Here is a 26331-nt window from a genome sequence, read left to right as displayed (position 1 = left end):
GGAAAATCTACAGGCGATCTTATTTTTCGATAATCTAAAACTGAACACAGTGACTGACTCACGCCTGAAATCCCACAGCAGGAAACTGAGGCAGGAGGCGCCCTGAGCAACAGAGCACACACACACACACACACACACACACACACACACACACACACACACACACACACACAAGGAAACAAATGGCAGTGCCTCTGGCCTGTATGTGCAAGAGATAGCCTGCTACATACCACATAGATGACACCTTCAAGCCTAGCAGTTGGCCAGGGTAAACCCAAAATGCGTGTGGCTATGAGAAATTCAAAGACCCCGCGGGGATGGTGGAAGATATCAGTTATCGAGTACCAGGTACCGGGCACGTAGTGGTTTGAAGGAAAATGGCCCCCATAGGCCATTAGGAAGTGGCACCATCGGGGTTGGGGATTTAGCTCAGTGGTGGAGAGCTTGCCTAGCAAACAAAAAGCCCTGGGTTTGGTCCCCAGCAAAGGAAAAAAAAAAAAAAAAAAAAAAAAAAAAAGGAAGTGGCACCATCAAGAAGTGAAGATTTGGGCTGGAGAGATGACTCAGTGGTTAAGAGCACTGATTGTTCTTCCAGAGGTCCTGAGTTCAAATCCCAGCAACCACATGGTGGCTCACAACCATCCGTAATGAGATCTGATGCCCTCTTCTGGTGTGTCTGAAGACAGCTACAGTGTACTTATAATAAATAAATAAATAAATAAATAAATAAATAAATCTTTAAAAAAAAATAAGTGAAGACTTGGGGTTGGGGATTTAACTCAGTGGTAGAGCGTTTGCCTAGCAACCGAAAGGCCCTGGGTTCGGTCCCCAGCTCCGAAAAAAAAGAGAAAAAAAGTGAAGACTTGCTAGAGTAGGTTGTGGGGGTCACAAGGCTACGCCGCCTGGACATGCAGGCCCAGAGCAGGGAAGAAGCAATTCTACTCCTGATGGTCTCTTTACTTTACCAGTCTGTGGTGTCTGCTACGTCAGCCTAAACAGACTAACAAGGATGGAGATACCCATGGCGGCTAGTGCACATGAACGTGGCACTCAGGAGACTGAGGCAAGATTATTACTGTGAACTCAAGGACTCGAGCTACAAAGTAAAACCCTGCCTGGCCAGGGCCAGAGTTAACAGAATGTTAATAGAATACCTCCCCGGCATGCACGATGAAGCCCTGGGTACAATCCCCAGCACTATGTTTTTAAAAAGACAAAGGCCAGTGAGAAGGTCATTGGGTAAAGGTATCTGCCACCAAGCCTGATGACCTGAGTTCAGTCCCTGGAACCCACGTGGTGGAAGGAGAGGTCATACCCAGCAAACTATCCTCTGACCTTCATATGTGTGGAATGGCTGTCCCTCCTCCTAGTGAATTTTTAAAAAATGTAAAGGAGAAATACCCTGTCCACACACACACAGACACATAGACACACATACAGACACATAGACACACATACAGACACATAGACACACATACAGACACATAGACACACATACAGACACACACACATAGACACACACAGACACATAGACACACATATAGACACATAGACACACATACAGACACAGACATAGACACACATACAGACATATAGACACACAGACACATAGACACACACACAGACACAAAGACACAGAGAGACACACAGACACACATACACATAGACACACAGAGAGACACACAGACACACAGACAGACACATAGACACACACATAGACACATAGACACACAGACACATAGACACACAGAGAGACACATAGACACACAGACACATAGACATACACACAGACACAGAGACACACAGACACATAGACATACACAATATGGCAGTACATATCCTTAACGCCTGTACTCAGTTGACCAGTCTGGTCTACATAGCAAGTTCTGGGCCCTTCAGAGGCTATATAGTAAGACCCTGTCTAAAACAGTGCCCCCCTCCCCAAACAAACAAAACCCAATACTCACAAAATTGTCTTACGGAGGGGCAGAGAGTATGATTCTATTCGCTTGGCACGTGGGAGCCGTGGGTTCGGCGCCAGCGCCCGGAAAAGAGATAGAAAAAAATAAAACCTGACAGCTGAACCCCAGCGCTAGGCAAGCCAGGCCAGGGAGCACAGCTGATTCAGTTCTAGACTCTGGACCTTCAGACGCCACCGACGGGTTTTGTTTCCCTTTGGGATCCAAAAGTTCTTCCATTTCAATGGACTACTAGTGAGGTAGAGGGAGGAAGATCCGAAGTTCAAGTTCAAGGTCAACGGCGGGCTATGTAGCAAGTCTGAGGCTACCCTGGCCTATATATTGAGACCCTGTCTCAAAAAACAAAAAAAAAAAAAACAAAAAACAAAAAAACCCCAAAAAAACAAAAAACAAAAACAGAAAAGCAAAAAACCAATCAACCAACAAATAAATCACACAAAAAAATACCACAAACAAACAAACAAACAAAAAAAAAAACAAAAAAAAAACAACAAAACCCCACATAAAGCAGGGCCGTGGGAGAACTGATAGGCCAGTCAGGGCTATATAGTGAGACCCTGCTTTTTACAAAACTCGAGTGTAACAGACTGGAGGTTCCCACATGTACCAACGTCTCAAAGCAGAGGTGGTTGTCCACAGCCTGCTTGCTTCTCCATGAAGGCTTTGGGGGTTTATGTCCTCCAAAAGGTGACATGAATATAAACAGGGAAAAGATGAAATTATACTACTATTCATAGTGAATTTCCACACACACATAAAATAGAGAAATTCAGAAATGACCCAGCAAAAAAATGTAAAGTGAGACATTCTCAGAATTTGACCTCTCACCAGGAAATGAGCAGGCACAGGCCACCTCTGAGGTGGGCAGGGCAGTTAGTGACTTCAACCCAAGGTTGTTAGCAGTGGGTCCCAGTCAGCCCAGGTTTGCCTCCCCCTCTGGAGTGGAGGAGGACTCAGAGATTTTTATCTTCCTGCCGGCCACCCAGGCAGGGGCCACCACGCTTGGCATATGATCTGCTGAGGAATCAGTCTGTCCATCACAGAATAAATGGGAGGGTTTTTTTTTTTAATGTTTATTTATTGTATATGAGTACACTATAGCTGTCTTCAGACACACCAGAAGAGGGCATTACAGACGGTTGCAAGCCACCATGTGGTTGCTGGGATTTGAACTCAGGACCTCTGGAAGAGCAGTCAGTGCTCTTATCCGTGGAGCCATCTCTCCAGCCAATGGGAGTTTTAAAGCTTCATCTCTTCTCTGTTTCTAGAAATGTATTTCATGCAGAACTTTGTAACATTGTAGTGCCCAAACTGGGGTTGTAGATTAGCAGTAGACCACATGCCTAGCATGTATAAAGTCCTCGACTGGATTCCCCGGACTGCCAGAAATAAACCAAAGAGTTCTTTAGACTCCCAGATCTATTCACACTGCCTGGTCTCCACCCTAGTTACTGTACAGACAGCATTCAGAACAGGCAGCCTTTAGCTAGATAGGGTTGAGAGTTATTATCGTTATTATTATTATTATTATTATTATTATTATTATTATTACTATTTGGGGTTTTTGTTTGTTTGTTTTGTTTTGTTTCTCTGTGTATATCTGGCTGTGCTGGAACTCACTCTGTAGACCAGACCGGCGTCTAATTCAGAGATCCACCCTCCTTTGCCTCCCGAGTGCTGGGATTAACGCTGTGCACCACTAAAACTATTTGGAAGCTGTTTTGTTTGTAACAAACTTGTGGCCTTTCTGCTTCTCTATGTTGAAACTGGAATGCTAACACATCTGCATGCCTTGGGAATTTTTTCTTGGTGCTAGGAAATTGAAGCTCGTTGTGCCCTTTGAATGCCACTGAGCCACACCTCGCCCAGCCCCACTCCCCTACCTCCATATTTTTATCTTGGTTGGTGACTGAGGCAAGGGGCCTGTGGTAATAAAGAGGCCTAGACCTGATGGGTAATCCCTTCTTTCCTCCTTCACACTACAGGACAACTGTAGGAAACACTACGGGGGCCTCGGCACTTTGCCCAGTACGGAGTGGGTCAGTGGACCCCACCCCACCCCGCCCCCTCCGCTTCATTCCACTAAAAAACTAAGTTCACACAAAGCATTGCATTCTGTTCACACTACTGTTCACTTCATCGATCATTTTCACCACATGTACGTGTGTGTTCTCCATATGGGTTTATATACATTCAGACAGTGTCCAAGGAGGTTAAGAAAGGGGTGTCCGGTTCCCGAGAGCTGCCCAACACGGATGCTAGGAATCCTGTCCTCTGCAAAAGGGTAAGAACTCTTAACCCCTTTGCCATCCCTATTCTCCCTTCCCTTTTCCCTTACTGCCTTTTAAGAGTCAATCCGGGCCAGTTGTGGTGACGCACGCAGGTAGGGTTTGCTGAAGGAGGCAGAGGCAGGAGGATGACAAGTTCGAGGGCAGCCTGGGCTACACAGTTTTGGGGCTGGAGAGATGGCTCAGCGGTTAAGAGCACTGACTGCTCTTCCAGAGGTCCTGAGTTCAAATCCCAGCAACCACATGGTAGGTCACAACCATCTGCAATGGGATCTGATGCCCTCTTCTGGTGTGTCTGAAGACAGGGAACAGTGTACTCGTATGCATAAAATAAATAAATAACCCTTTAAAAAAAAAAAGTCCATCCAACCAGGCCAGTTAGTCAGCAGGAATCCTAGGAATGCCTCCCGAAAGGGGAGTTCTGTTCCACCTAAATAAAGACACCTAGAAGGAACTTTTCTTTCTTTGAAAGTAAGTCTCCTGCCTCCAGGGAGCTTCCAACAGCTATTTGAGGCATCCCACCCCGTGGCCCTCATAATTTCCCTTCTCTTCCACTTCCTCTTCCCGACCATTGTGATCAAAATCTGAGTGGGGATACCCTGAGCATTCGGTCTCCGAGGCCCACCTCACACACTCTGCCGCGCTGTCCTCCACTGCGAAAGGCGTGGCTTTTTCATGTCCCTGAAGTTTTATAACTTAGCTGCTCTGTTGTTTTTCTCAAACTCTGTCTACAGGTTTTATTTTTTTAAATTTATTTATTTATTATATATAAGTACACTGTAGCTGTCTTCAGACACACCAGAAGAGGGCATCAGATCTCATTACAGATGGTTGTGAGCCACCATGTGGTTGCTGGGATTTGAACTCAGGACCTCTGGAAGAGCAGTCAGGAAGAGCAGTCAGCGCTCTGAAGCGCTGAGCCATCTCTCCAGCCCTGTCTACAAGGTTAAAGAAAAAAAAATTCAATGCTGAGCATAGTGGTTCAGGACATTGAGAACTACACAGAGAATGTCTGCCTCAAAAACTCAATTAAAGCATGAGGTATGGCTTTTGTAAGGAGGGTGGGGTCGACACGGGTGAGTTCTCGAACACACGTCCACTTGTGTGATGCGCACCTGGATCACTGGAAGGGACCTCCCGCCACCATTCAGCCAGCAGGAGGATCACAGGACAGAAGAACTGGAAATAGTGCAGAAAACTTAAGGTGCCAGGTGCCTGGCACACGCTTCTAATCCTAGTGCCCAGGAAGCAAAGGGAACAGCCAAGAGTTCGAGGCCAATCTGGTCTAGAGTGCAAACTCTAGGCCAGGCAGTGAAACCCTGCCTCAAGGGGAAATGGGGCAGGGGCAAGAGAGGTGTCTTAGTGATTAAGAGCACTTGTCCTCGCAGAACTAGGGTTCTGGGCACCGACCTGGCAGTCCACAACCATCTAATACACTTACACATGAAAAAGATAAATAAAAACGGGGCTGTCGAGATGGCTGAGCAGGCAAAGTTCTTTGAATTTGGGGATCCCAGGACCCACGTGGTCGGAGAGAATTACCTCCTGCGGAGTCGTCCTCTGACCTCTAAAAGCACATCAGGGAGTGCACACCAAGCTCGGGCACACACACTAAATAAAAGTGCATTAAAGATTTAAAATAGGGTTGGGGATTTAGCTCAGTGGTAGAGCGCTTGCCTAGCAGGCGCAAGGCCCTGGGTTCGGTCCCCAGCTCCGGGGGGGGAGAGACAAAGGCAAAAGATTTAAAATAAGGAAAATCCCCAAAGCGAGCCAGGCCAGCTTCTCACCCTAACAGAGATCATAACCAACTTCGATATCATGGCGGCCGCTCTGCTCTAGACAACCTCCAAAGCAACCCTAGGCCCTGCTTGTCACACTCCCCACATTCCACCGGGGATCACAGCACTCTCTACCCCAGTGGAGCCAGGACTCTCCTTCTGATGTTAGTTCCAGAGGTGCACAGCTTCTATCTAAACAAGCTCTCTCCTCCAGGACCTCGGGCCAGCAGTCACGTCCCATGAGGGGGTGTCTCACAGGATGAAGAAAGAACTGAGGCCTTCGGTGCGGCCCCAAGAGTCAGCTCCGAAGCAGATGCCTAGGCTTAGTCAGCCTTCATGGAGTAACTCTGACCTTGATCAAAAGGGTCTTTCATCACAGGAGCTCCTGAGCCAGAGTTACCCACAAGACTGGTGAGCTACTCCATGCACACTATTTTCAGCCAGAACCTTGGAATAATTCAAGGTTGGTTTTTTTTTTTTAATATATATATATATTTTTTTAAAGACAGTCTTTTTTTGTTGTTGTTCTTTTTTTAGGAGCTGGGGACCGAACTCAGGGCCTTGCGCTTCCTAGGCAAGCGCTCTACCACTGAGCTAAATCCCCAACCCCCTTAAAGACAGTCTTATGGGCTGGAGAGATGGCTCAGCGGTTCAGAGCACTGACTGCTCTTCCAGAGGTCCTGAGTTCAATTCCCAGCAACCACATGGTGGCTCACAACCATCTGTAATGGGATCAGATGCCCTCTTCTGGTGTGTCTGAAGACAGCGACAGTGTACTCAATATACATAAAATAAACAAGTCAAAAAATTTTTCAAAAAAAGACAATCATGCTATGTAGCTCAGGCTAGCCTTAAACTCTTCCCAATCCTGCCTTAGTTTCCCAAGTACTGGGACTGCAGCGTAAGCCGGCACACCCCTCTTCCAGCTCCTTTCCTGTTCTGTTAACACAAAGTTTGGCTGGGCACTCCCTCTGTAACCTAGGCAGCCTTAGAAAATCCAACCGCCTGGATTCAGCTCTCTGAGTAAGTAGCAATGGGGCAATGGGGGTGTGGTTTGTTTGTTTGAGTTTCTCTGTGTAGCCCTGGCTGTCCTGGAATAGTTGCAGACTGGCCATGAGCTAGCCAAGGATTAGCTTGAGTTTTGAACTTTATGACTTTCCTGTCTCTACCTCCCAAGACCTAGGGTTATAGGCAGGACCCACCATGTATGGTTTAGGCAGTGTTAGGGATCAAAACCCGGGCTCCACCCATGCCAGACTCTGAGGAATATCCCCAGTCTTGTTCATTGGTCTTTGATTTTGCAAAATCAAACACACACACACACATCTGGCAGATCTTGAGAATGCTCCATGTCTATAAGACATAAGTAAATTCCCCCCACCCCCTCCCCCCAGCAGAAGCACACTGCAGTGCTGCACAGAGGTCTCACCTCTATAAAGGACTCTAACTATTCACGGCCTGGGGGACCTAGGAGGTGTATGTGGTGTTGGAAATATCCCTCAGTCCTCCTGTTACGCACAACTGTATTTTCCAGAGGGCCCTGGACTTTTTTCCACGATCCTCATTAAGCCTCAAAGTGTTCAGAACAGATCATGGAGAACGGGGTACAGAACAGCCTAAAGAGAGAGCCTAGACAGAGACAGGACTACAAAGGGAGTTCTGGGACATCCAGGGCTAACAGAGGACATCCAGGACTACACAGAGCATCCCTGTCTGGGGGGAGGAGGGGTAGGCACAACACTAAACACTGATGGCTCAGTGGTGGGGCTTTCTTCCCAAATCAGGTCCCCTTAGCAAGATGAGCCCACATCCCCAGCCCCTCCAGCCACCTGGCTCACAACCTGGAAATGACTCAGAGTTGTGGGGAGGGGAGGAGGAACTGCCCACAATTGTCAGGAAAATTACAATGCTTCTCATTCTGTTCCTCGGAAGCAGGAGTCCCTGAGGCACTTCCTTGTTATCACAGGACGTGCTGGCCCATCTGCCCCAGGGACTCTCAAGCATCTCTGTGTTCACTTCAAGTTCCTTAGCCATATGACATTTATCCAACAACTATGCCCGGTACTGGGTGTCAAGGAGAATAAGAAATTACCTCTGCTCTCTGAGAGTGCAGATCGGGGGAGAATTGGATATAGCTCAGTCATGTCGGTGATGCAGAGAGGAAAGGATTGCTCAGGAGAGGACAAGGACATGTGCTGGATGTGCCCAGATTGAGTCTGCTGGGCCAGAGGCTGGCCAGCTGTTGGGTTCTCCAGAACAGTATATATCAGAACAGCAGCATTAAGACACCTATGCATTCTGGGTATGGCCAGTTCTGGGAGCAGAGTATAGGAAAGAGGGGTCAGATGGCTCAGGATGGTAATGGCAGAATGAACGGGAGTTCTAGAATGTTCTAGCTCGCCATGGCCTCAGACTCCGTGTCAGTGAGTAACCAGGGGTGGTTCAACGGAAGTGGAAGAGGCTGGGAAAACAGACGAGCATACGGGACTCTCAACAGAACCCAAAGGACTTCATTTCACCCTAGAACTATATACAAGGCTGGAGGAGCTCTAAATGTCACTCACAATACATTTTTTTTTTTTTTGGCTCTTTTTTTTGGAGCTGGGGACCAAACCCTGGGCCTTGCGCTTCCTAGGCAAGCGCTCTACCACTGAGCTAAATCCCCAACCCCACTCACAATACATTTTAAAGGCAGGCAAAGTGGCACAAACCTTTAATCCCAGCACTGAGGAGACAAAGGCAGGCAGATCTGAGTTCAAGGGCAGCCTGGTCTGCAGAGTGAGTTCCACGATAGCCAGGGCTACATAGCAAGACCCTGCCTCAAAAATAAATAAATGAAAATTAAAAAAAAAAAAATTTAGACTACATTTTACCACAAGTGTTTAATGCCTAGTTTGATTGACTATAGTACCTGGAAAATGGAAGTTCCCTAGATACAGATAATGCCAGGTAAAAGAGAGAAAAACAAAGGCTTGCTTCTGAGGGGAAATCTGAAGGCCTGGCAGATACTATACTGTAGGCCCGGGACTAAAGCCTGAGGATCCGGGGAGAGACCACTATGGAACAGAGAACCAGGCAGCATGCTGAGGAGGGAGACTGGCTATGGAGAGACTGTAACCAGGAGGCTCCAGAGACAGGAATGGGCTGCACAGAACCAGGCTCCCTTGAGGGCAAGGAAAGCGGGTTTACGAGGGAGATTAAAAACCAGAAGGAAATCCTAGGTCAAGAGAAGCTGGATCCCAGTATGATCAAGGGCAGCAAAAGTTACCGGATGGAAAAGGCTTGGTATCAGATAGTCTTTGGTGGAACTGAGATTCCAGGCAGGGAGGCCATAACCAGAGGAAGCAGAAGCTTGGCCATTCTAAACTAGCCTCAAAGTTCCACTGAGAACGGAAGCAAGTGGGGTGTGGGGGTCCTTGTGGTGAAGGAGGGATAGGCTCTGGCCCAGGTGGCCCAGTAGGGACCTGGTCAGCCTGAGGGAATGTGCCCGTGCTCTAAACCCAGGAGGGAGCCAGCAGGATGGGTGGGAAGGCAGATTAGCCAGCAGCCAGCACTAGGCCGGAAGTCCAGGGAGTTCCCTGCAGGGAGACGCAGGCTGAGGTGAACCAGAGGCCTGAGAGAAGGGTCAAGTTTGGCCAGAACATGACTTGAAGAGTTGGGGAAGAAAACTAGAAAAACAATAAAACCCACGTTTCACACACTCCACTTGTGTGGCCTGGGGAGCAGGGCAATAGCCTGCTTATCCCTAGGGTTGACCCTGCAGAGTTGAGCCTCAGTTTCCTGGATGGTAGCAGGGATCCGAGGGGTCAGCAGGCACGTCATTAGGCCTACCTTATGCTGCTCATGCGAGAAGGAAATGGTTCTCGAGAGTAATCAAGAGGCCATTCCCATCTCAAAGACAACTCACAGGCTGCAATTCTTTCGTTCTGGTCTGGATAGGGAGGTCAGCACCTTCCACTAAAGGTAGAAAGTGGTCACCAAAGCACCACAGACTAGATTTTTGTCCTTTTGGTTTCCTTCCTTCCTTCCTTCCTTCCTTCCTTCCTTCCTTCCTTCCTTCCTTCCTTCCTTCCTTCTCCTTCTCTCCCACTCTCTTCTTTTTGAGATAGGGTTTCTCTGTGTGACCCTGGCTGTCCTAGAACTTACTCTGTAGACCAGGCTGGCCCTGCCTCTGCCTTCCAAGAGCTGGAATTACAGGAGGGCACGGGCACCACCACCACCACCACCAACCACCACCACCACCACCACCACCACCACCACCACCGCCACCACCACCACCGCCACCATCCTGTGGTTGTTTTGTTTCTTGAGACAAGATCTCATGTACCAAAATTTGACCTCCTGTCTCCACTTCCTGAGTTCAGGGATAATAAGACCCGTGCCACCATGTCTGGCATGAGCAGTGCCAGGGAAGAAACCAGTTTTGTGAACATTTTCCTTCTACTGCCTTTCCTGGAGAGATAGTGAGTCTTCTCTGGGAACCCAAGAAAGGGACTGGCTAGTGTGAACTTTTGCCTGCTAATGTTCCCTACAGGGCTGTATAGTATTCCCTCCTGATTTTGTTCTGGATCTTTGCCATCTGTTGAGTTTTACTGCGGTCCCCCTTGGGCAGACCCTCCTCTAAAGCACACTAGTTGATGTCTCTTATACTATCCTTTTGTCAGCTCAAAGAGAAATCTGCACCCTATACCCTTAAAAGCAGGTCGGGTAGTCTCTGAAGAGAAATCCAAAAGCCTTAGAGAAATTTCGGGATCAGCAGAACATCCTTCAGGACCAACTCGATTCTTTGCAGAGCTGCATGACTAAATCTGACTCCCGATAAGGATGGGATCTGTATGCTCAGAAAGAGGCCACTTCCGCACCAACAAATCCTAACTGGTTTGAGATGGGGCCCAAAGATACAGAGCCCAGACCAAAACCTGACCACAGGCCTCACCCTAAGTATGGGCTTTTGGTTCCCTCCTGCTCCAGCTCCTCCCTGAGGACCCCTCCTTGTTATCTTCATACTCACACGTTTGCTCTGTCTTTAAAGCATTTTATTGGGCTGGAGAGATGGCTCAGTGGAGCACTGACTGCTCTTCCAGAGGTCCTGAGTTCAACTCCTAACACCACATGGTGGCTCACAACCATCTGCAATGAGATCTGATGCTGCCCTCTTCTGGTGTGTCTGAAGACAGCTACGGCATACTCACATATGTAAAATAAAGTATTTTAAACTCAGAACCAAACCAAGGTTCCCCCTATACCAAAACAAGGGGTTCTAGGTAAGCCCTCCCAATTGCTCACACCCTATGTTGGGCGATAGGGCTCTGACAGGCACAACACTAACAAACAACCAATCAGATTAAGGAAGACCTAATCTCGGCACAGCAGACCATAGTCACCCTACAAAATCAGATAGATTTGGGGTTGGGGATTTAGCTCAGTGGTAGAGCGCTTGCCTAGGAAGCGCAAGGCCCTGGGTTCGATCCCCAGCTCCGAAAAAAAGAACCAAAAAAAAAAAAAAAATCAGATAGATTCCCTGGCTGCAGTGTCCTCCAAAACAGAAGACTAGGCCTGATGATGCCCCCCAAAGAGAGGCATCTCTGCCTGCCTAGGGATGAGGGCTGTTTCTAAGCAAACCAACATGGCCTACTACGGGAGAATGGTCAACAGTTCTGAGAGAGACTCAGAGAGAAAGGGTTGGCATGGATACGTGACTTCCTGGGGCCATGGATCACCCCCTTGGCAGACCCATTCACTGTTCTACTAACTTTGCTCTTTGGTCTCTGCCTTTTCAACGGTGTCACCAAGTTCTTTCAAAAAGGGTCACTCAGTTAGTTCTTCACGGCTAAAAGCTACTAGCCACGCTCCCGCCTGGAAGGGACCTCAGCATGCTCCTTCTACCATTGGACTGTCACCTCACTCTAGCTGGAAGATGCACTTCCTCCCAAAACTGCAACCCCCCACCCCTTTGCTTTCATTTCTTTTCTCTTTCCCCTGAGACAGGGTTCCTCTGTGTAACCGTCCTGGATGACCTGGAACTTGCTCTGTAGACCAGGCTGGCCTCCAACTCACAGAGATCTACCTGCTTCTGCTCCCAGGTGCTGGGATCAAAGGCCTTCGCCACCAGGCCCAGCTCCATCCCCTTCTTTTTCCCCATTCGTATCTGGGAATATATTATCTAACAGCCTCGGGCCGTGAGGAACGGTACTGGGCAACAGCCCTAGCCATAAAGAATGGCTCAGCCCCAGCCGGACTGGTCAGCTCCATCTGCAGAAACAAAGTGCCTGGGTATCAAAAAGAATCCATCCTGTTTCCAGTCCACTGAGTTTCCAGTAACGTCCTGGTAGTTACACACACACACACACACACACACACACACACACACACACACACACACACACACACACACACACTCCCAGCCCCTCATCCTTCATCCCTGTGAAAGGGGGGGGCCCCTCCCAGGTTCAACAAAGCCGCTCCGCTCTGGTGCCTGCTTTTCTGCCTCCTGGTGTCTTGTGAAGCAGAAAAAGAGAGAGGGAGGGGGGAGAGGGAAGGAGGAAGGGAGAGAGAGAGAGAGAGAGAGAGAGAGAGAGAGAGAGAGAGAATAAGCTACAAGCTACAAGCTGTGGGGGCTCTTGAGAAGCAAGAACCTCTAGGGCTGGCAGGGCAGAATCCAGACAGGAGGTAGGCAATGCTGGGATGTAGTTCAGTCAGTAGAGTCCTTGCCTAGCACGCTTAAAGCCCTGGGTTTGACTCCCAGCACTTTGTAAACCTGGTGTGGTATGTGCCAATATAACCTCAGCCCTTGGGAGGGGAAAGGAGGAGGGCTAGAAAGTCAATGTCACCCTGAGCTACACAGTGAGGTTCAGGTATATGACACCCTGTGTTCGAAAGAGCTCGAGGCTGGGGGAGGGATGGGGGCAGGGGAGACAGACAGACAGCTCAAGTGAGTTGCTGCCCTACTCCAATCTCAACTTTACCCTACTCCAGGCCACCGGGCACCAGGCTGGTGGCACACAGCTGTGAACCCAGCACTGGAGAGGCTGAGGCAAAAGGACTTAGAGTTCATAGGCAGCCTGGGCTACACCGTGGGTTCAAGACTACCTTAGGGTACAGAGTGAGACTCCTGACTCAAACCAGACCAAGCCAAGCATAGCCAAGCACAAGCCCCAGACAGATGGTCTGGGTTCCGGGTTGTGGATTTCTAGGCTGAGTCACGTCTTTGTGAGGCTCGCGGATTCCACCCTTAAGTGAGGATGACTTGAAGATAACAAGTCTGTCTCCAGGTGTGGCCAAGGGAGCTGGAAGCTTAAGGAAGCACAGACACAGACTCACAGACCCCAGTCCTCTCCACCCTGGGGCCACCCCTCCTCCCTGACTCAACTCAGCCCTCCGTTTAAAAAAGCTGTAGTGGTCAGCCTGCATCCCAGCATCCCTAGTCTTCACACACCGAAATAGCTTTTGACTAACCAGAGAGTGTAACCTGTGGCCTTCTTGCTGACCCACAGCCCCTGGGCTGGGCTGAGCCTCTTCCCTCGGAGTCTCTGACCAGCAAGACAAATCCCCTCAATCCGAAAAATTCGGAGGTTCCGAACCTGCTCTCAAGTGGACAATAGGCCTGGCTGAAAAGACAGACAGACTCCTTCCCCATGTGTAAGTTCAGAAGAGCTCAGATAGGAATAGTGCTTCCTAGGTGGGTAGGAGACGGGTTCTGGAGGGTCCTTATATTTAATCTCTCAGGAGAGAGGGAGTCCTGATAGCCATTTACTGTCTGTTCCTTCAACCTCCACAGTCTATATGTCAGTCATGTCTCACTTGTACCTTAAAACAATTGAAAGAAAACCATTTTTTTTAGTTTTTTTTTGGGGGGGGGATTTGGTTTTGTACTGTTTCAGACAGGGTCCCTCATGTAGCCCTCACACTTCTATGTAGGCGAAGCTGGACTTCACTACTGATCTTTCTGGGTCTGCCTTCCAAGTACACCAAACACGAGCGAATAGAGAGAGGGGTTTGAAAAGTAGACAATCAGATAGGTAAATAGGATGCAAAAAAGACACAGCTTATGACAGAAAGGCCGCAAACAAATAAGGAATTGCAGGGGTTTTAAAGAGAAAGGCATCTCTCCAATTCCGACAAAGAGAAAGCCACCCAGATCTAAGACAGCAGGAGTCTTCCAGGATTCAGCTGAGGTGGGCCACCAGGATCTAAGACAGCCTACGACTCTGTCTCTAAAACACACTCTGAACCCAAGAACAAGGTTTCGTTCTAAATGCATGCGTGTGCGTGTGTGTACATAAAGGCAGAATCCACCTTAGATTTTTCATTTGTAAACAGCAACCCTAAGCAGTCTGATCCCCCCGAGTTAAGAATTTCAGAAAAGACACAAAGGAATCCATGTAAAAAATACCGGGACTTACAGTTTTCCTGAGCCTGGAGGCTTGCATCTAGAAGAGAAAGAAAAAGAAAACCAATCTGTTGATTTCACTAATTCAAGTCTCATGAAAACAAAAGAGAGAAGTGGGCTAAAAAAACTCACAGAGCAGCATGGTGAGCAGCAGAGCCAGGAGCATCTTGTCAGCAGACTGAGGCCCACCTCAGCTGAATCCTGAAAGACTCCAGCAGACTGAGGCAAGCAGCTAGTGCTGCCTTCCGGCCATGCCTCAGGGGCAGAATTCTTTTCCCTGCCACAGACCAGAAGCTTGCTGTGTGAAAAGCAGAAACAACTCTGACAATCTCTCCAGGCGCGCAGAGACCAGCTCTGGTACTTGTCAGGTAATGGCGGCCATAGCTGGAAACCAAGAACAATGAGGTCTGGGAGGACCTGATATCTCCTCAGGAAATGACTGGCCTTTCCGGAGGGACCACTGAAACCAGTGGCTTTGTCTGGAAGAGGAGAAAACAACAACAATCAAAAAAAAAAAAAAAATCCAGAAGTGACATTTGCCTCAAAGTTCTTGAGCCTCTTGCCTCATCTGGGTTTGGGGACTTCTTCCTCCTGACAGGGTGAGGGTTTTTTATTTCCCTCCTTTCAGCTTCCACCCAAAAGTGCTTCTGTGGGGTACCTAGAAAGGCCTGTCTGTCTTTCCTGTGGCCTCCCTGAGGGGGCTGTGTCCATTCAGAGTAAATCTGGGCCTCCTCTCCTTCACTGGCTAGCTTCTCTGACAACATGAGGAGTACTACTCCCCAGTATCACTGCTGGTGACTCAGTAGAAAGAGGGATTTTCTTAAGCCTCTGCAGTGGGCCCTGGCCACTGACTTAGTCACCAAAGGTGCTCCTTTGGCCACAGATACGTGTGTGTGTGTGTGTGTGTGTGTGTGTGTGGTGTGTATGTATATACAGTACACAATAGACCACAGGGAGTTTTTCTCTCCCCCATGGAACTCCCATAATTTTTTATAAACATTTATTTATTTGTGTATGTAGGGTGGAATGCATGGAGGAATTTTCTCCTTCCACTCCATGAGTCCCAGGATCAAACTTAGATCACCAGCCATGGAGGCTGGAACCTTTACCCAGTGAGCCACTGGGTCCCCCTCTCAAATGCTTAGGTATCTTCACGAGAATATGAATACATCGTGAGACTATGTCCCCAAACAATACAAAAGCAAACAAATAGACCCAAGGACTGGTACTTTGATGTCCGTCCAGTCTAGTGATGGCAATTACTGTATTGTCAGAATTTGACTGTCTCTGCCTTAGGTATCTGTCTGCCTGCCTGTTTGCCTGCCTGCCTGCCTTTCTCCCTACCTTCTTCCTTCCTTCCCTCCCTCCTTCCTTCCTTCCTTCCCTTCCTCTCTCCCTCCCTCCTTCCTTCTCTCTTTTTGTTTCCTCCTCTTCTCTCTTTCATTCTGGTTTTTTTGTTGTTTTTTGTTTTTTCAAGACAAGGTCTCTCTGAGTACCCCTGGCTGTCCTGGAACTCGCTCTGTAGACCAGGCTGGCCTCAAACTCACAGAGATCCACCTGCCTCTGCCTCCCGAGTGCTGGGATTGAAGGTGTGTGTCCCACGCTGCCCAGTTTGTTGTTGTTGTTCTTCTTACTGAGACAAGTCTTCACTATTTCTCCCAATTATATAGCCTTGGCTGTCCTAGAACTCCCTATGTAGACCAGGATGGCCTCAAATTCAGAGATCCGCCTGCCTCTGCCTCCTGAGTGCTGGGATTAAATTCTGTTCCATTAGGACCATCCATGACCAGCTGTGGCCACATGTTAAAAAATAATAAATTTAGGGCTGGAGAGATGGCTCAGTGGTTAAGAGCACTGACTGCTCTTCCAGAGGTCCTGAGTTCAATTCCCAGCAACTACATGGTGGCTCATAACCATCTGTAATGAGATCTGATGCCCTCTTCTGGTGCATCTGAAAACAATTAAAGTGTACTTATATATAATAAATAAATAAATCTTTAAAAAAATAATAATAAATTTAAGAGGGGTCAGCGGGTAAGAACCTTTGTTCCTCTTGCAAACAGAACCCTGGTTTGATCCCTAACCCCTACACAACCAGGAGCTGACACCCTCTCTGACCTCTGTGATCACCAGACATTCAGGGGACACACATACACACATGGGGGCAACATACTCATACATGTTACAAACAAAAAACATTTAAAAATAATCAATTAAGGGCCAGAGAGATGTCAGTAGAGGTGCTTGCCACCCAAGCCGGATAACCGGAGTCTGAGTACACAACAGGAGAAAGTTGACTGTGGCAAGCTGTCCCCTGGTCACCACACAAGCACGGTGACGTGCACGCCCCTTCTAAAACAAACAACTAAAAAAATTTAAATTAATAATTAATTGAGTTGCTTTTTGGTTGTGTGTAATCTTTTTCCATCTTCTTCCCTCCCCTGTTCTTAGTGAAGCCTTTGATGGGAAGACAGGCAGGGAAGGCTGCTTACAACTGTGTTGACTCCTTGGTAACGGATCAAGGGTCTGATTCCTACACGGCCAAGAGTGAGTGCCCTGATGATGAGGAGGACTTCTTCTTCTTCTTCTTCTTCTTCTTCTTCTTCTTCTTCTTCTTCTTCTTCTTCTTCTTCTTCTTCTTCTTCTTCTTCCTCTTCTTCTTCCTCTTCTTCTTCCTCTTCTTTTTTCTTCTTCTTCTCCTCCTCGTCCTCCTCCTTCTTTTTTATTTAAAGATCTATTTATTTATTTTGTATATGAGCACACTGTTGCTGTCTTCAGACACACCAGAAGAGGGCATCGGATGGTTGTGAGCCACCAGATGGTTGCTGGGATTTGAACTCATGACCTCTGGAAGAAAGAGCAGTCAGTGCTCTTAACTGCTGAGCCATCTCTCCAGCCCCTCCTTCTTCTTCCTTCCCCTCCTCCTCCTCCTTCTCCTCCATCTCCTTCTCCTTCTTCTCCTCCTCCTTCTTTTTCTTCTTCTTCCTCCTTCTCTTCTTCCTCCTTTTCCTCTTCCTCTTCTTCCTCCTCCTCTCTCTCCTCTTCTCTTCTCTTCTTTCTTCTCTTCCTCTCCTTTTTCTCCTCCTCCTCCCCCTCCTCTTCTTCCTCTTCCTCCTCCCGCTCCTCCCTCATCCACCTAAAGAAGTACACATGGTCATCTCTGTGTGTTGGGCTCCTGTCTACAAGTGACACAGGCCCATGTCATACCTAGAAAGCTGCCTACAGGCCTAAACTTCTGGAGGCAGCCTTTCTGAGGAGCTGCAGTGGGTGGACTGGGGGAAAGAGGAGGATGGGGCAGGTGGCAGACCCCTTGTACAGGCACCAGGCCAAGCAGACTTTCATCCACTTCTAGGCTGTGGTGACAGTAAATATGACTCAGAGCTACGTGCCCCCAGCCTTGTTCAAGGCTCTACTGAACCTTGAAATGAGGCTGTGGAGGACTAAATCCCTATCCACAGGCATCAGACATAGCCCAGCCAGGGTTTACGCCCACAAGAGTGTGCAGTACAGAGAGTTCTAGTCTCTGGTCTGAGGTTTAAGGATGAGCTCACTCCTCACCTAGAATGGAGCTAACATGACCATCTACCCATTTCGGGGATGCGTCAGCAAGCTCCGATGAGAACTAGCATTCGTAAGCCACTTAACCCTCAGAGGACACTGTCAGTCAGCTGGACATTGGAAACCATGGAAGGATTTCAAGAGTAGATAGGACTCTGTACGGCTCTCATGCAACGTCCCAAAGAAGGCAGGGGAAGTGGGCAGAGGTACTAGGTGATACACATTGCTACAAGTTTTAAAAACCGTGAGACTTCCTCTGTAGGAATTGCGGACTGAGAAAGAACAGGTGTCCTGTGACCTAGAGGAAGAGGAGAGGTTATCTGACCTGGTTAGAAATGCCCAGGGGCAGGCATCTGCTTGCCTGTGTTTGCACTAGAGGGCTCAGACACTCTGTATCTATTGCAGATCCCTGCAGCCCAGGCAAGCAAAGGTCATGCCCAAAGGGTGGGTTGTCCTTCTTCCTAATGGCTTCCGGCCTCCTCTGCAAATATTTATTCTCCAGTGTATGTGTGTGTGTGTGTGTGTGTGTGTGTGTGTGTGTGTGTGTGTGTGTGTGTAATTTTTCCTCTTATTTTCACAATAATAAATCTAGGAGGAAGGGATATTGCTGCCTGGGGACTCTTCTCACTCTTAAGAGTTTACCTCACTTTCTCTTAATAAATCTGGCATCACCTTACTTAAAAAGATGGAGGCTGGAGAGTTGGTTCTGCGGTTAAAGAGTACTTGTTCTTGCAGAGGATCCAGGTTCAGTTCCCAGCACCCACATGGAGGCTCACAACTGTGACTTCAGCTCCAGGGGACCCTATGCTATCTTTTGACTTCCATGAGCACATGCTGTGTATACATATATGCAGGCATACACTCATACACTTTTTTTTAAGTAAGTCTAAAAAAAAAAGCCAGGTGGTGGTGGTACACACCTTTAAACCCAACACTGGGAGGCAGGAGGAGGACCGTCATGAGTTCAAGGCCACCCTTGGCTACACTGTGAGCTCTAAGTTAGCCCGAGCTTAGAGGGAGAGACTGCCTCAACAGTAAAGTGAGAAACTACTGCAAGTTAGACTTTAAATACGTGAAGGAAGCCAGGCAATGATGAGGGGAAGGGGAGGGGCAAGGGAGAGAGATGGCTCAATGGTTAAGAGCACTGGCTGCTCTTCTGAGGACCTGGGTTCAATTCCCAGCAACCAATGGTGGCTCACAACTGTCTAGCTCTAATTCTAAGGGATCCAATACCCCACACAGACATACATCCTTAACACCAATAAATATTAAATAAAAACAAGTCAATTTTTAAGATAGGAAGAGAGGTAGAAGTGGTTTTTTGTTTTATATTATTTTTTTTTAAATGTTTTTGAGACCGGGTCATACCACACAGCCCAGGCTAGTGTTATCTGTCCCCCAGTGTTGGCTTTTATTTTTCTTTAAGACAGGGGTTCATCTATCTCAAGTTGGCCTTGAACTTGTCATTAACCAAAAATAACTTTGAACTCCTGACTTTTCTTTGTTTTAGAAAAAAAGATTTGTTTATGTATGTATATGAGTACACTGTCACTCTCTTCAGACACACCAGAATGGGGCACCAGATCTCATTACAGATGGATGTGAGCCACGAGGTGGGTGCTGGGAATTGAACTTAGGACCTCTGAGAGAACAAGTCAGTGCTCTTAACTGCTGAGCCATCTCTCCAGCCCAAACTTCTGATTTTTCTACCCCTACCTCTAAAGTGCTTGAAGACACCAGAAGAAGGTCTTAAAATCCCTAGATTAGAATTACAGATAGTTGTCAGCTGCCCTGTGGGAGCTGGATCCTCAGAAAAAAGTATTTTTTAAGATTTATTTATTTTATGTATATGAGTACACTGTGGCTGTCTTCGGACACACCAGAAGAGGGCATTGGTTGGTTCTGAGCCACCACGTGGTTGCTGGGAATTGAACTCAGGACCTCTAGAAGAGCAGTCGGTGCTCTTTAACTGCTGAGCCATCTCTCTAGACCCACAGCAAATATTTTTAAACGCTCTCTAGGCCTTCACACCAGCATTTTTGTTTCGAATAGCTCTGTGGTATTCCATATGGTAGCCCAAGGGGCTGACTCCCCATCCCCCGCCCCACCCTCACCCCACCCCACCCCCACCCCACCCCACCCGCCACCATAGAGTAACATCCCACAGGGTATGAATCAGGACTTCATACTTCATGGGCGACTCTCAGCCTCCCACAGAGTCCTGATCCATATTATAGATGGGGCTATCAAGGGAAAGGATGATTGATTACAAATGGCTCCTTAGTCCTGTCTTAAAAGCCAACTAATTTGAACTCAACCGTAACTGAACATCCTGGATGATGTCAGCCCTCCTTAGGACCTCTCAGGGGTGAAGCCTGTCCCCAGGACACCTTTACACAGAAACACCAGTCTTTCCCAGGCAGGGCTGATGTAGTAATCTGTTTCCCAATTATCATTTCTCTCTCAAGTCAAACAGCACTGGGTGAGGCTGGAGACTTGGAAGGGCCAGGATGCCTCTCCATGACAGGCAGGAGCCAGGGATGTAGGGAGGAAGCGATGGGACAGGGAGTGGCTCTAGGCTGGACCCTGGGAAAGAGATAAGTGGCTGCCTTGCCCACCAGAGCTTTGTGGGAGGTTGGTTCATCTTTCCCTGCTGAGTCATAGGTTACGGATTGAGTTCCTGCTGGGAAGTCAGACATAGGGAGGCCCATGCAAGAGGTTCATTCTCTAGCTCTCTCTCTGTCTCTCGGTCTGTCTCTGTCTCTCTCTGTTGCCCTTCACTTCTGCACTAGACAAGGACATCGGCTACAGGACATTGCCTCTGCCACTCATTGCCTGTTTGGTCAGTTGCTGTTGTATTTATTTCGGCAGGGATTCCTAGAGTCCTAGTTAACCACTACAGAGCATCTTCTGCTCCTCCTGCCTGCGCTTCCAGTGTCATGACTTTTTTTTTTTTTTTTTTTGGTTTGTTTTTTTTTTGAGCTGGGGACCGAACCCAGGGCTTCTGCTTCCTAGGTAAGCGCTCTACCACTAGCTAAATCCCCAACCCCGTTTTTGTTGTTGTTGTTGTTTGTTTTTTTGACAATTGGTTCTATCTCTGTTTTCTCCCTTCTGGCGTTAAGTCATCCTTGAATCTAATCTCAATGCCATCAGAACCCTCATCAGAGCTACTCAACGGAAGCATAAAGAAACCTCAGTGACACTCTACCAGAGACTTGTGCCAGGTAAACTTAAAAATTCTTTAGTCCCACAGTATCTAAAGACAGTGTGCCTCGTGTACACGAGGCTGGTCTCAAACTCACTATGTAGGGGAAGATGATCTCAAAGGTCTGACTCCACAAGAGCTGAGACTACACGGGTGAAACACCAAGCCAGTTTACAGGATGTTTTGGATGGATCGTGGGACGCTCGCTGAGCATGCTAGGGGTTTTTTTTGCGCATGCGTGGAGCTTCATACACGATAGGAACAACAGAGCTACATCTTTCAAGATGCTACTGAAACAGAGTTAGGCTGTGGCATGGCTTCAATTTCCACACACTTCTCCAGAATAGGATTCCTCAGGAGGGTGTGCTACATAGCGGTGTGTGTGTGTGTGTGTGTGTGTGTGTGTGTGTGTGTGTGCGCGCGCGCGCGCATTGCATGTAGTGTAGGCACACAGGTAGACTCATATACACAGGCACACGTGGAGTCCAGAGCCTGACTTCGAGATGCCTTTCTCCACCCTCATGTTTTGAGACAGGCTCTCTCACGGAACCTAAAGTTTGCCATTTTGGCTACATTGTCTGGAGAGTGGACCCTCTGGGATTTGCCCGTCTCTGCTTCACAAGACCCGGGAATACAAACGGGTGACGCCGCAGAACAACCAATTTATGTTTATCCCTGACTAGCTTACAAACGAGACTCAGACTCTGGTTATTTTGTCCTTGACAACTACTGAAGGGTCACCCCTAATCTACTTTCCTAACTTTGTTGGCCTGGCTACATCTCCAGGGGTCTTCCCCGAATACTTGCTGTTTTTCCTGGCCACGTGCTCACCGTACCTCTCCTCTCGTGTGCCTTGTCCTCTCCTCTGCGGTCTCTCCTCCTCTTCCGCTTCTCCAACCACCAACCAGGTAACTCAAAAACCCGCCTACCTCTAATCCCTCCAGTAATTGGCTGCAGTCAATTTTATTTAGCCAATGGTTTTAAATCAGGGAACAAGGTTTGCACAACAAAAGCTGGTAACCTTGAGAATTCACTAGCAGGCCTAGACCTTTGGGTACAGAAATTAGCATTACGGTACATAGCAACAGATAAGATCTCCACTGGACGCGGTACTAGCTTTTACCTTAGTTCTGAGGATCTGAACTCAGATCCTGAAGCAAGCGGTTTGCCTGATGAGACCAGAGTAGCTCCAAGTGTTGCTCTGCCGGCCGCCCCCATTTTACTGTGAACCCTCGAGCCCTATACTCTTTTCATTTACAATAAAACCACCGGGTTTTAACCCCATACAAGTTGAGATTAGCCCGCTACCTTAGAGTAGCCTTGGGCCTATATTGTAAAAAGTCCCATCCCAGGACTAATACTCAGTTTATAAATTTTTTTCTTGATTGTCCCCTGAACATCTGCTTGTGATTTTATGCTTCAAAGGGAGACTTGCTCTGGCTTTTTCAGGGTCGTTGCTATGAGCTCGGAGCCTGACCTCGACCCTAACTGATTAGCATTTTCCCTGTGGTGAATAAAGTTGCTTTTGATTTGACTTGGGGGGAGGGGCCGCGGCTGGAAAGATGGCTCAGTGGTTAAGAGCACTGACTGCTCTTCCAGAGGTCCTGAGTTCAATTCCCAGCAACCACATGGTGGCTCACAACCATCTGTAAAGAGATCCAATGCCCTCTTCTGGTGTGTCTGCAGACAGCAACACTGTACTCACATCATAAAACAGATAGATAGATAGATAGATAGATAGATAGATAGATAGATAGATAGATAGATAGATAGATAGATTTTTGATTTATTTCTGACTTTGGTGGTCTTTTCTTATTATTTGCCCCCATGACTGCAACATTGCCCACTGAACTGTCTCCCGGCCTGAGTCCTGATGCCTAAATATGGAGGCCGCTCTTGCTACTATAGCAACCACGAAGCTATTACCTGTCGAACCAACTCCGGTTTGTGTCCTCTGTCTCCCTTCTCGCTCTTTTCTATCTTATACACAGGGAAATTTGGTAAAATAAGAGGATGTTTAGAGAGTAGTTTACCCTGCCAGGAACAGCGTGGGAGAAAATAGCTGTGGTTATCTAGAGGTCAGCCGGGGATTCTTGGGTACAAACAGTAACTCTGGTGGGAGGGACGGGCAGTCACTAGCTTATCACCTGGTTTTGATCCAGATGTTTAAGTTGGCTGCTGAGCAAATGCTAAACCTATCAAGAAAGACAAGCTGGCAAACACGGATTACTGTCTCCAGCCACGCCTCTCCTCAACCTCGGGGTGCGGGTGGGTGGGGGGGTGGGTGTAGCTCAGGGACCCTTTAATGGAAGATACAAGGACCCTCCTGGGAGAGGAAAGAAAGGAGGGAGGGGGAAAGTAAAAGAAAGGAAGAGATGAGGAAGGAAGAAAGGGAGGGAGGGAGGGGGAGCGGAGGGACGGAGGGGCAGAGGGAGGAAGGAAGGAAAAGAAGGAACAAAAAGAAAAGAAACCAAACCATTAGGGGTTGGGGATTTAGCTCAGTGGTAGAGCGCTTGCCTAGCAAGCACGAGGCCCTGGGTTCGGTCCTCAGCTCCCTAAACCATTAGCCTAAGCCCAGAGTCTCTTCAAGCTTCTAGCTTTGAACCCACTGTCCTCAGGGGAGTAGGGCTCGAGAAGAAGGCTGAAGAGTTTTCCTTCCCAGTGAGAAAGCCCCAGCAGCTGCTTGTGCATAGGGACTAAGTCCCAAATCTGCAACTTTTACTTAAGGTAGGGGCAGGAGGATCAGAAGGATCTACTACATGGCACTTTTGAGGCTGGCCTGACCTACAGGAGACCCTATCTCCGTACACCCCGCACCTCTAGCAGTGGCTAGTGTCTTGCTAAAGGCCCAGGAAGAGCTGAAAGCCATTTCTCAAACCCGGGCTGCCGAACTGTGATAATGACCGTGGAAAGAAGGAAGCGGAATTCAAGAGGCCAGGGTGCAGAGTAATGGCTGGCTTTATGCTGCCCTTCTCCAACATAGTCCCGTTTCTGCAAACAGCTCTGAGAAGTTAAGAGGGGGAAAAGTGGTCCATTAAAGTATCAAGAAACATGTTAGGCTGGCCTGGGACATATAAGCACACCCTGTCACCAAAAGTAAAATCAAGGCTAGTGGCTCAGCGGGCAGAAATCGGGCCTTGCAAACACAAAGCCATCCCTGACCCTGTGTAAACTGGGCATGGTGGTTCCAACCTGTGACATCAACATTCAGCTTGAGTTTGATTCCCAGCACTCACATAAAAAAAAATGGAGCAGAACTAGGGAGGCAGACACACATTGTGTGACTTCTCCTGGGAGAACTGGGAGACTCGAAACACTCATCTACTCACTCCGAATAGGGAACCCACAACAGATCAAAGTGAACCATGGAGTTTTACTGGATTTGTTTACAGGAATATGGGTGAAGAAGTTACTTAAAAAAGAGCAGAAATGATTCCAAGACAGCTACATGGTCAAAGCCCACTCCAGGATGGGTGACAGCTCACAAAAGTTTGGAACCTGGAGCACAGTGCACAGCTTGCAGGTGGTTCAACAGCCTAGAGATTGTCCTTTCCCAGTGACTTAGTTGGTCTAAACCTTTTCCAGGCAGCTTGGCTGGTTTCTGCTAGCTCTGGGCAGCTGCTCTGGCCTCAGTGTCTTTTTTGAAGCTTGGCTTGTCTAAGGTAACTCTCAGCAGCCTTCATTGTTTATTCTGACACGCAAGGTCCGGGTAAGTCTGATCAGTTTCAGGAACTTCCTGAAGCTATTTTGTGTCTGTTTATCTTCCTGTCTAAAGAGCTTCCCCTACAGGACAGAGGAACAGCTCTGAATAGGGAGCCCACTATAGGGAAGGAAACTATTACACATCGGACAGGAAGAGTCTTGGGGCTTGCTCCTAGCCTACCTAGCTGTTGTCTCTGTCTCATTCAACATATTTTTTGATGGCTCACATGAAGAATTTTTGCTGTTGTTTTTGTTTATTTGTTTGTTTGTAGTCCAGGCTAGACTCAATCTCACAGCAACCCTCCTGCCTTATCCTTCTAAGTGCCGGGATTGCAAGCCTGTACCTCCATGCCAACTTACAGAAGACTTCATTGCTACAGTTCAGGCATAATGTCTGCCCAGTGTACACACAGCCCTGGGTTTGATTTCCAGCGTCAGAAAGGAGGAAAAGAATTGCAGATCTGGGGACTGGAGAGATGGCTCAGTGGTTAAGAGCACTGACTGCTCTTCCAGAAGTCCTGAGTTCAATTCCCAGCAACCACATGGTGGCTCACAACCATCTGTAATGGGATCCGATACCCTCTTCTGGTGTGTCTAAAGACAGCTACAGTGTACTCAAATAAAATTAAAAAAAAAAAAAAAAAAAAAAAGCCTCTTTGAGAGTCTCATTTCCAAAAAAGAAAAAATTGCAGATCTGATGGCTCTTTGCAAGACTTCCCCAGAGAACAGAGCGCCCTTTTTCTCACATCCCCCAACCCATGACCTTAGCAAAGGCTTCGTTCTCTCCTGATTGACTACAGCATGAGGCTTCCATCAACTCTAACAGCGGCCATCCCTGCCCCCATGCTGCCTAGATCACCCAGCACGGGCTACATATTTACAACTGACTCTCACGGGTTTAGGACGTGCAGTGGACAGTTTGGAACCCTTGTGCACAGTGGACCCTTCCCCTGGCCCCAGGTCCTTCATCCTCTGTGCGTGGCCTCTTTGCTGGGTCATTTTAGTTCTGAGTCTGTAGCAATTCTTACAGTGTCAGAGCACCACCGGGGCAGAGTGGAGATCGCAGACCCTGTGTGCACAGGGCAGAAGGAATTTCCTGGTCTTCTGTGTCAAGTGTGATGTGGGGCTACAAACAGGCAGGGGAGAAAGCTTCACTTTTTAAGTGGATCTATAAATAACCTACATTACACATCTACTTGCCACTTAGAGTCTTAAGATTTATCTTTCTCCATCTGAGGACCATGGCAAGGAGCCAAGCTCCCCGACCCACGTCTTCCTCATGCCCCAGCTCACTGGGGCAAAGACTGCTCTTCACAAGGCCAGCATGGGTAAGAAAAGTCATCAAGGGAAGCCGGGAATGAAACTCGGCTGATCAACTGTGGGTCTGGTATTCTTGAAGCCCAGGGTTCGATCCCCAAACAAATGGAGCAGT

At 48.0% G+C, this 26331-nt stretch overlaps 1 protein-coding gene across 1 annotated transcript in view; it reads right to left on the bottom strand.

Moving 5' to 3' along the window:
* Pecam1 (platelet and endothelial cell adhesion molecule 1) overlaps nucleotides 1-14953 on the bottom strand; it is a 59711-nt gene extending 44758 nt beyond the window's left edge. Inside the window, exons 1-2 of the mRNA XM_032913587.1 lie at nucleotides 14567-14953; nucleotides 14448-14474 (exon numbers count right to left, since the gene is read on the bottom strand). Coding sequence (XP_032769478.1) covers nucleotides 14448-14474; nucleotides 14567-14600 — 61 coding nt within the window. The 5' untranslated portion in view covers nucleotides 14601-14953. The remainder of the gene's footprint in view (nucleotides 1-14447; nucleotides 14475-14566) is intronic.
* Between the last annotated feature and the right edge of the window lie 11378 nt (nucleotides 14954-26331).

Source organism: Rattus rattus, chromosome 9 (genome assembly GCF_011064425.1).
Source record: "Rattus rattus isolate New Zealand chromosome 9, Rrattus_CSIRO_v1, whole genome shotgun sequence".
Taxonomy (NCBI): Eukaryota; Metazoa; Chordata; class Mammalia; order Rodentia; family Muridae; genus Rattus; species Rattus rattus.
This window is presented reverse-complemented; position numbering and strand designations above follow the sequence as displayed.